The sequence below is a fragment of the Maylandia zebra genome, linkage group LG3, assembly GCF_041146795.1.
Source record: "Maylandia zebra isolate NMK-2024a linkage group LG3, Mzebra_GT3a, whole genome shotgun sequence".
Taxonomy (NCBI): Eukaryota; Metazoa; Chordata; class Actinopteri; order Cichliformes; family Cichlidae; genus Maylandia; species Maylandia zebra.
In genome coordinates, this window is record NC_135169.1 from 19,657,862 (window position 1) to 19,668,466 (window position 10,605).

The 10,605-nt window shown below is 39.6% G+C and overlaps 3 protein-coding genes across 3 annotated transcripts; 2 read left to right on the forward strand and 1 right to left on the reverse strand.

Annotated features, from left to right (window-relative positions):
- Positions 1 to 827: 827 nt before the first annotated feature.
- Positions 828 to 1,775, reverse strand: LOC112430654 (tripartite motif-containing protein 16-like). The gene has a single exon (XM_024799057.2). It carries the CDS (start codon positions 1,773 to 1,775, stop codon positions 828 to 830), a length of 948 nt encoding a protein of 315 aa, XP_024654825.2.
- Positions 1,776 to 5,805: 4,030 nt separating this feature from the next.
- On the forward strand, positions 5,806 to 6,542 carry LOC106676526 (histone H2B 1/2). The gene has a single exon (XM_024801331.2). It carries the CDS (start codon positions 5,823 to 5,825, stop codon positions 6,195 to 6,197), a length of 375 nt encoding a protein of 124 aa, XP_024657099.1. The 5' UTR covers positions 5,806 to 5,822; the 3' UTR covers positions 6,198 to 6,542.
- Positions 6,543 to 7,102: 560 nt separating this feature from the next.
- LOC112432952 (histone H4) lies at positions 7,103 to 8,015 on the forward strand. Its single transcript, XM_076880781.1, has one exon. It carries the CDS (start codon positions 7,661 to 7,663, stop codon positions 7,970 to 7,972), a length of 312 nt encoding a protein of 103 aa, XP_076736896.1. The 5' UTR covers positions 7,103 to 7,660; the 3' UTR covers positions 7,973 to 8,015.
- The last annotated feature ends 2,590 nt before the right edge of the window (positions 8,016 to 10,605 follow it).

Here is a 10,605-nt window from a genome sequence, read left to right on the forward strand (position 1 = left end):
GCAGCAATTTTAGTTGTGCAATATTTCCCATCACTGCTTGCCTTTAGTTTCTCTAGTGTGTATACAAATGCATTGTAGAATAATTTGGGTTTTAGATTGTTACACTCACACTTGTCCATTTTCTAACCAGGAATAGGCTAAACATCTTATTCCATATTTCTCTAGTTTCCTGAATAGTAGATCATATCAGATCTACTGTATGAAAAGCTTTCTGTAGGTCAAGATAAAAACCATCGCAGAATTCATCATTTTATTGATTTTAAAAGACTATGAAACTTAGATTTACTCTCATCAACACAGCGTCAAAGCAGTTTGAAAATTATTCACAACGTTTAATCTATCAGTTAATTTCTGCCACAAACTCCCCTCCATCAATCTTACTCAGTTCACGAGACATCACACACTGGACTGACTGAGAGACATGAACTACTTTTTGTGCAGGTCTTCTTGTATTAAAACAATATTTTCTTCTAAAGGAAGTAAATAAACAACAGAAAGGAAGAGAAATCCTGCCAATTCAGAAAATAGAACAAACTACATAATATGTAGTTTGTTCTATTTAAACTACATAAGACTGGCCACCTATAAAATCCAAATCTTTAAGAAATAAAAATAAATAAAGTTCCAGTGTTATTGTCGTTTAAGCAATGAAACCCTAAAACTGTTGAATTATTGCTTGATTATGTTTATGATAATTACTTACTTTACTTACTTTGGGGTCTAGTGGAAACTGTTTTGAAATAAATTTCTCTCATGTCACTCTGATCTGTTCACAAAGATTCAACAGAGAAAAAGTGCTGCATTGATTTGAATACAATTTCAAAGGTCTATTTGACTTTAATGAACTCTGCAGTGGCTCCATTTCCCCAAATATAAAGTCCAGCATAGAGCGGCTGAGTGAATGTGGTCTGGACTCTGTGGAGGAGAGTCATGGTTTCAGAGACGCTGTAGAAAGACAGAATACCTGCTCTGTGATCCAGGTACACTCCTACTCTGGAGGACCGAGGACCTGAGAGGACAGTTGGGACATTGTTGTGAATAAATGTATAACTGTTTGTGTAACAATATAATGCCCAAGATTTGTCATTGTTTCCAAATCCACATTCATTGCCCGTCCCTGCTCTGCTGATATTCTTGTATGCGACTGCTACACCAACTCTCCCTCTCCACTCCACCTCCCAGTAACAACGTCCAGTCGGACTCTCTCTACTCAGGACCTGAGGCCATGCAGTGAATCTGTCTGGATGATCAGAATAAGACTGTTCTTGTTTCATTTGTGTTACTTTTCTGTTCCCCTCAGATAATAACAGATGTGTGTTTGCTGTCTTTGGATCCAGTGTGATTTCACGTGAATATTTTAAGAATCCAGCTCTGGTCTTTGGCTCTGCTGGTGACAGTAAAACATCCTCTTCAGTAACTGTCAGTGAGATGTTTGTCCATTCCTCTCTCAGAATGTCCTGTAGTTTATCTCTGGTCTCTGACACAGCTGCTGTCACATCCTCAAAGTAGCTCAGAGGACGAATATTGATGCTGGATGAGTGTGTAGACTCACTGAGTGCTGACAGTGAGGGGTAGTTGTGTAGAAACTGGTTGTGATCCTCTGTGTGTGAGAGCTGCTCCAGCTCGCCGTCTTTCCTCTTCAGCTCAGCGATTTCCTGCTCCAGCTTCTCCTGAAGCTCTTTGACTCGACTCCCTTCAGTTTCCTGCTGGGATCTGACCTGCTGCTTCACATCAGAGCTTCTTTTCTGGATGAGACGGATCAGCTCAGTGAACATCTTCTCACTGTCCTCCACTGCTTTATCAGCAGAGCCATTGATGGCCTCCACCTCCTGTTGAAGCAGCTTCACATCTTTCTCTCGCTCCTGGATTCTCTGCTGGATGTTTAGTCGTCTCACCTCGAGCTCCTTCTGCTTCTCAGTCCTTTCTGCTGCAGCTGGGACTGTTTCATGGCCTTTATGTTCATCCATCAAGCAGAGATAACAGATACTCTGCTGATCAGTACGACAGAAAATCTTCATCACCTCATCATGACGAGAGCAGATGTTCTCCTGGAGCTTCACGGAAGTTTTAACAAGTGTATGCTTTTTAAAAGCTTGAGATTCATAGTGAGGTTGGAGGTGTTTCACACAGTAAGAGGCCAGACAGACTAAACAGGACTTGATGGCTTTCAGCTTCCTCCCAGTGCAGACATCACAGGCCACATCTTCAGGTCCAGCATAGCAGTGATCAGCTGGAGCAGCTTGGAGTCCAGTCTTCTTCAGCTGCTCCACTAAAGCTGTAAACATGGTGTTTTTCTCCAGAAAAAAAAAGTTTCCTACACCCTACATTTAAATATGTATCACTCTGAACTTTGCCAAGATGTGTCACCCTCATTTAAATTGTAGAAGACTGGACTTTGGTTATATAAGACGATAAGAGAAAATAATGTATTTAAATTTACTGCCATGCATTTGCTCTTTTCTGCCAACAAGTAACACTGATAAACCCAGCTAAACAAACCATGCAAACAAACAGTAACATCTCCACATAAACTAACAACACCTGCACAGCAAATTCAAAAGTGTTAAATGTTTTGGTGTTAATAGTCTTCTTGCAAAAGTAGAGTTAATTTTACTCTAAGCAGAGTCACATTCTTTTAATGTAACTCTGAGGTGTAAAATGACAGTAGTTAAAATCGAGTGTTAAAAATGAGTGTTTCTCTGTCAAATCTGGAGGTGTTAAAATGGAAACATTAACTCTTGACCTCTTAACTCTGAACTCCTACAGGGGCTATGACACCAACAGAGTAAATTCACAGACTCCGCCCCCAGCACGGCTCCAATCGAAGCTGAAGTGAAGCCGTTTCAGAACATTTTGCTCTACATATTTGAGTTGTTTGCCATGCTTGGTAAGTCATTTTTTCAAAGATTGTTTCAATTATTATTATGAGCTTTTACTTCTGTGGCTCTTTGGAGTTGAGACAAAGCTGTGTGAAAGGCATTAGCCATGTTGCTCGCTGATAGCATAATATTCTGTTTTAGCTAGCTGAAAGGTATTGTTTGCGGGCAAATACCACAGCCTTGAAAAAAAGCTTGCATGTGAATTTTCAGTCAAACCTTTGGTCAAATACACCTAAAACAATGTGTAGAATGTGAAATGTTGGTATAATGGTGCTACTTGAAGCCTGAAAACGATCGCCCATAAAAAAAACAAAAACGAGCAAACAGCAGTAGCAGGCGTCCTGACTGGGTTTTACGTTAGCATAGATCCCTCCAGAGTTTTGTGCACACGGTTTAGGTAAAAATTAAAAAGGTTGAGGTTTTACATTTAGTTCAGTATTACCTGTTGCCTGTGTCTTTGTCTTTTGGGAAAATACTTTACACAAGTAATGGCTCAAAGAGGATTCCTTTTTTTTTTACTGTGCTGCAATTGTTTACTGGATTATTTGTGCCATTAATTAGTGTCAACTAATTTTTATTCAATCTCCGCACAGGATATGCTTGTGAAGATGGAATATGGGGGAGAGCAGAAGTGCGTTGAAGTTCCACAAAGGGATGAATGAAGGACATGCATATTGTATTGAAGAAATAAGTGATGAGAATGCTGTTATTTACATTTACCATGTCAGACCTTTTGATAAACAAAATTCTAATGAAAGTGAGAACATGTACACTGTTACATCTTTCACAAAATGTTTTGAAATTGTGGTGCACAGTTCAGAATAAATGTTTTCAAAAACCATTGCATCTTTTTAGTAAATGTTTATTTCCAAAAGAAATTTCTAGAAGTTCAGAACAGTAACATTCCCGCTTTTCAGAATGAATTATATATATATATATATATATATATATATATATTTTTTTTTTTTTTTTTTTTTTTTTTTTTTGTGTTTTAGTTATCAGTTTGTTGTTTGTTTTATGTTTGTTTGTCTGTTTGTTTATTTTTTGGTTTTGAATTGTACACTGTATTATGTTATGTAATTATGTACTATTTGTGAAAATAAAAAGGAAAAAAGTTAAAAAAATAAAAAAATTAACACTCTCTGGTGTGGACCCATATAGACACTTTAATAGTGTTGAAATCAAATCCGACAGTGTTAATTTGGACATGCTGGATTTGCTGTGTGCAATTAAATAAACCTTAAACCATAGCAATACCTACAACTGCAGATCACAACGTTTGCATCTTAACTAAACCCTTAAATACAACACTTAAAACACAAGACAGGAACTCCTAAAGCTGCCTGTAATAAACCACCTCAGGAGCTGCAGCACCTTCCTTGTAGATTTTGCAACTACTGCAACATATACAATGAATCACTGGAACTATTTCCACTGAACCTGCAAATGATAACGCTCCAGATCAACCGTGCAATCATCAATGCAAGAAGAGAACACTATCACTTCTGCAACAAAATAACTCCTAAAACCAGCAATCTTAACCAAAGGTTGTCCTGCATTTATCTTTACAGAATATCGTGACCTGCTCAACCTGTAAGCCAAACCAGCGCCCCACGCTTCTCATTTATGAGTTCTCAGTAGTGATTTTTTATTTTTCTGAACAACCATTGACAGACTCTGCCACACAGTGACACATGTCAATGTTTTGATCACCAACAATGCTGAGAGAACATAAAGGAAGAAGGTGCTAAATCTGGCAGCTTAGTGCTTGAAAGAACTTCTGCAACTAAACAAACTTTGGTCAGCTCAGTTCTTATGTTCAAAACTTATGTTTAATGTTTTCACTGATCAATAATTTTAGAACTGACTCTGTGTGTGTGTGTGTTTGTTTGTTTGTTTGTTTGTTTATTTTACCGAGTTTTTATTAAATACTAAGGTAAAAAGAAAAAAAACAGTCTATGAGCAATACCTCATTAAGAATCATTCAAAGCTACATGTGCAGTACTCCGTACAGCTTACATCCTTAGAGAGTAACCACTTCAAGCATTAACCCTTTGAGGTTCACACCAAGAAAACTGCAATTTAAGAAATAATTCTTTGCATTGTTTATTCCTTTAGAACAACAGCAACAAAGTTTAGATATTTTTTAACCAACTCCAGCTTCTCGTGTTCCTTCTTCCTGATGTTGCTGTCATTCGGAACTGCTACATCGATCACTACGGCCGTCTTCTTCTGTTTGTCTACCACCACTATGTCCGGTTGGTTAGCCACCACCATTTTGTCCGTCTGTATCTGGAAGTCCCACAGGATCTTAGCTCGGTTATTCTCCACCACTCTTGGGGGCATCTCCCATTTTGACCTCGGGACTTCCAGGTTATACTTGGCACAGATGTTCCTGTACACTATATATATATAGAGAGAGGGGGTTCAGTCTAATATGTGTGCTCCAGTGAGACATTAGACTTCAGTAAAACTATGCAGTTACCTAATTATGCCCAGTGTTTAATCTCCACTGAGAGCTAAAACTCAGTTTTAAAGCTGTGTGCTGGTGAGCGTAAACTGTGACTATCACCATGTTACATGGGCGCTACAGAAACATGAAACAAGGCAGAATTGTTATTAAAATGATTGCATTGTTGTCCGAAGACATTACTGCTACTAACACATCCATATCTGCCACACAGAGCTCTACATGTACTGCTCATTTAGAACAAATGACTGTCAGCAAACGAGGACACAATCACACAGCCCACTGTCTTTGTTAGATGCGCGCCTGTTTCAGCAAAGTTCACAAACTCCCTCCAACACAACGTCCGGCCCACTGTGCGGCTCCACCAATGAGATCCGAGGGCCCGCGCAGTGGTATTAGCATACAGCCTGTATAAAAAGCGCCGCTCTCGGTCAAACAGCTCATTCGTTACTGCAGAGTATCGAGGAGAGAAAATGCCTGAACCCGCCAAGTCCGCGCCCAAGAAGGGCTCCAAGAAAGCCGTGACCAAGACCGCCGGCAAGGGCGGCAAGAAGAAGAGAAAGACCAGGAAGGAGAGCTACGCCATCTACGTGTACAAGGTGCTGAAGCAGGTCCACCCCGACACCGGGATCTCCTCCAAAGCCATGAGCATCATGAACTCGTTTGTCAACGACATCTTCGAGCGCATCGCAGCCGAGGCATCTCGCCTGGCCCACTACAACAAGCGCTCCACCATCACTTCTAGGGAGATCCAGACCGCAGTGCGCCTCCTTCTCCCTGGTGAGCTGGCCAAGCACGCAGTGTCTGAGGGCACAAAGGCCGTCACAAAGTACACGAGCTCAAAGTAAGCTGACTGCATCTCACACGTCAACACAACGGCTCTTTTCAGAGCCACACACGTCATACTGACGAGCAGAATTCCAACTGTTAAACATGCAGCTCACTGTTACAACTACTGTAATCGCGGATGTGCACCTTTGTGTCACTGGGTGCTATCAATCCGCTGTACCGACCCCCAGTCAACAGAAATGTGTTCCGGTTTTTACTTTGTAGTCACTTTGTCTTTCTACGAACACAATTAATGCGACTTTTTATTTAACACTTGGTTTTAGTTCAAAGTGTACTTTTCTTCTTCTGATATGCAAAGTTGAGCAGTCATTGATTAAAATGCTTTGGCACAAAACTAGCATCAACATTCATGTTGCAGCTTTTCATTGCATGGTCGTGTCTGTATCGTTTCAGTCGTCTGTATTCATCTTGTTGCAGTTTTCTGCTTCTGCTGTGAGGTCCCACCTCCATGCACTTATACAATTATTCGCTAGACGGGTATTTCTTATAAATGATATCATATTAGGGAAATTTTCCTATACATATCTTTGACCTGGAGTAGAATTGATTATGAAATGGAAAGAAAAAATGCTTATGAACTTACAAATTAGCAACATGATCCGTTTAAGGTAACCCTTTTCCATTTTTATGGAATTTGGAATTAAGAGAATTTGTTCCACTGTGCGAAAAGGCTGGAGTGCAGAAAAACTGGTACAGATGCAGTCTACCTGGGCCCCACCAACTATCAGCTAAAGAGAAGAAATAAATAAAATTGCTGCACATTTTCTAGACCCGTCTGTGGTCCTGTCTGTTATATGCAGCACCATGCTCTTGTTTCACTGTTAAAAGTTAGCAACTACATTTTAAAATATTCTATTAAACAACACATAATACATTTATAGATGCATATTATTATTAATGTATGAAATATTGTTCTATTTTTATTTTTTTTTAAAGCCTACACTGGCTGTTGTAGTGGAAGTAAACTCTACTTTACAACCTTACCTGACTAAATCTAGGCCAGTGGAATTGACATTCAGTCATTTCAAGGACACATTTTATTCCAAGCTGAGCGCGTACTGCTATTTATTTTTTTTACCATGTATTTATTTCATTACTCGTTTCATAACCATTTTGATTCATGTACATTTGAACATATGGAGTTCTGTAGTGTTAAGGCCCTCCCAGCTGGAGGAGAAGAGTCAGTGGCTGCCCTGTGTCCCCCTCCTCAGTACTTTTCCACTAAAGCTGAGGTTGAAAGTTGCGATTTGGTGTGAGCCTCCCTTCGGTTAGACTTAATTTGTCATTAACAAAAGACAACATTTCCACATTTAGAGAGTAGAAGAGTGGGCGGGGCCACTGAGCTTCGAGCGGTCCAGCGAACCGTCTGTTTTCTTTTACGTCCGCCGAGCACAGATAATAACACGGCTCCGTGGGGTTGAGATTCATTCGACTTTGTTCGTTCAGAGAAGAAACAATAACCATGAGTGGACGAGGCAAGGGCGGCAAAGGACTCGGCAAAGGAGGCGCCAAGCGTCACCGTAAAGTTCTCCGTGATAACATCCAGGGCATCACCAAACCGGCCATCCGCCGTCTGGCTCGCCGCGGCGGAGTGAAGCGTATCTCCGGTCTGATCTACGAGGAGACCCGCGGTGTGCTCAAGGTGTTTCTGGAGAATGTCATCCGCGACGCCGTCACCTACACTGAGCACGCTAAGAGGAAGACTGTGACCGCCATGGATGTGGTGTACGCTCTGAAGAGGCAGGGCCGCACTCTGTACGGCTTCGGCGGTTAAACTCATTCTCTCCAATCCATCAAACGGCTCTTTTAAGAGCCACCCACTTTCACTTTCAGAGCTTTGTTCTGCCATTTTGTTGGGTTTTTTTTTTTTTTTTTTTTTTTTTAAATCATGATTCAGGCAAGTCCTGAAAGTTATCAAAATATCTGCCAGTATCCCCCAAGCAACTTCTGAAGTAATACGTTATAACTTAACAATTACCAACTGAGATTCCTAAAATTAACTCTTCATTTTTCTAGAGTCTATAAAATTAAGCTGTTTGTCATGTGTGCTTTCCTTTCTCCTTAACTGACAGAGCCACAAACTGAACTTAAAGTTACAGACCTATTCAATACCACTATTTCATTAAACTCTCCTATAGCAGGAGTGTAGCCCAAAAGAAAACTGAAAGATTTCACTGATTAATCAGTTTATTTGTAAATGCCTTTCTGCCACAAATCCGCTTAAAGCAGAAGTACTTATTAGTGATGGGATTTCTGGCTCGGCTAACTAAAAAGAGCCAGCTCTTCAGGTTGTTTTGTTGCTTTAATTTATTAACAATAACAAGAAATTATGCACAAAAGGAATTACTACTGCAAAATAAAGTTGTTTTTTTTTATTTATATATGTGTGCAGTGGCCCCTGGAGACAAAGCATGTACAAACTCCAAAGCATATTCCTAGTGTTAATTGAACTTCCGAAACAGAACTACCTAGATCACTTAAATTACAGAAATGAAAGCATATGGGTATTGTTTGTGTATTTATACACAAGCACTCATATATATTCAAGTAATTTTTAAAAAAAAGTTAATTTACCTGTTACTACCACACACTAAATCTGGTCGTTAGTACTTCCTGGCTTGTGTAGCCACTAGGTAACAAAAGCTCAACACCGCGCCGAGCATCCTGGAGCACTTCTGTTGTGTTTTGTACGTGTTTTGGAGTTCGTATGCGCTTTGTCTCTAGGGTCCATCGTAAATATACTTTTATTTATTCACTCCTAATAAAATGTAATAAATCATATATTACAAAAACCAACTATTCAGTTCAACTTTTAACTATTTACATTTTCATCTTTTTCCTTTTAAACAAATTTAAAGTGAAACAACACCAAACACTGCAAACCACAACACAATTAAATATAAATTATAATATGAAAACAAAAAGAAGATGCATATTCTCTGTCATATGGACCTGCATGAATAAACTTTCTGAATCCTTTATCATCTGCAACTGAAAATAGTTGTGGATGATTACTATACCTTTCTAATGTGACGTTGTTGTCCGTGGCTCTCTTTCCCCCTCTCTTCCTCCTGATCTGTTCCTGTGCTACTGAGATTGTGACTACCGCCCTCCCCTCCTTCCCAGCGCAAAGCACAACACACAATCATAAGAAAAGTGAAAGAGAGAGAGAGAGAGAGAAAACAACCCACATCTTGCGATAAGGAGCCGGCTCGCATCGTTCACGTCAAAGATCCGGCTCTAAGAGCCATTTCGTTCGCGACTGACACATCACTAGTGCTTATGTAGTATGTCTTTTTTTTTTTAAGATAACCAACCCACCTTTGATCTAGTACAGCAGGGGTCCCCAATCCCAGTCCACGAGGGCCGGTGTCCCTGCAGGTTTTAGATCTCACCCTGGATCAACACACCTGAATCACATGATTAGTTCATTACCAGGCCTCTGGAGAACTTCAAGACATGTTGAGAAGGTAATTTATCCATTTAAATCAGCTGTGATGGATCAAGGACATCTAAAACCTACAGGGACACCGGCCCACGTCAACTGGGATTGGGGACCGCTGTAGTAGAGGGTGGACATGCGTGGATGAAGCCCTATGAAGCTTTTGAAGCCTCTTCCTGATGTGTGCCTGAAATTTTATTTTCACCAACATGTCTGTTTAAACTGCAAACAAAATATCAAAGGCAACTGTTAATGCTCTGTGATGAAATGACCCACATCGCAAACAAGAAGTTTTGCCAGATTGTCTACGTTGATGTGCTTCCAGGTAAAGAAAAAAAAAAAAAGAAAAAAAGGAGAAATATACTTTCCTACATTTGCAATTCTACATGCTTTTAAACAATTTAAAAAGTACAATTCATAGTTTGTGAATTACTTAATGTTTAATTACTATTGAACAAATGACCGACTAAGAATTTTAGACTTTAGTTTACTTCAGTCATATTCCATATAAATCAGGTATCATACAAAAATAAAAAAAAGCTTGAAATACAATCATGACAATAAAAGAATATGACTTTAAGGACTTAACATTACTTCAGTTATAGGACACTGTGTTGGTTCTGTCACCTGACAATAGGACATAGATGACAAGAATAAAATGGGTAGCTGCTTCAGTGTTTCTGTCAGTTTGTGCAGATCTTGATATTTGTCTCAAAAATGAACCCTATGAATATGTGAGTACCATTAGGATGAAATTGTGTCACCAACATGTTAACGTTAGATAACATTTTAACAGCCTCTGCACTCAGAAAAATAAAGGTGCCAACTGGAACCAAAAGTGGTTCTTTAGACTGATGCCATAGAAGAACCTTTTTTGGTGCCACAAAGAACCTTTCAAACAATGGTTCTTTGAAGAACCATTTCTTTCAGTGGTTCATTGAAGAACCTTTAAAGGTTCCCCAAAG

What these genes read in the sequence shown, in the direction of transcription:
- LOC112430654 (XM_024799057.2), bottom strand. Translation starts at nt 1,775, where the DNA reads ATGTTCACTGAGCTGATCCGTCTCATCCAGAAAAGAAGCTCTGATGTG.
- LOC106676526 (XM_024801331.2), top strand. Translation starts at nt 5,823, where the DNA reads ATGCCTGAACCCGCCAAGTCCGCGCCCAAGAAGGGCTCCAAGAAAGCC.
- LOC112432952 (XM_076880781.1), top strand. Translation starts at nt 7,661, where the DNA reads ATGAGTGGACGAGGCAAGGGCGGCAAAGGACTCGGCAAAGGAGGCGCC.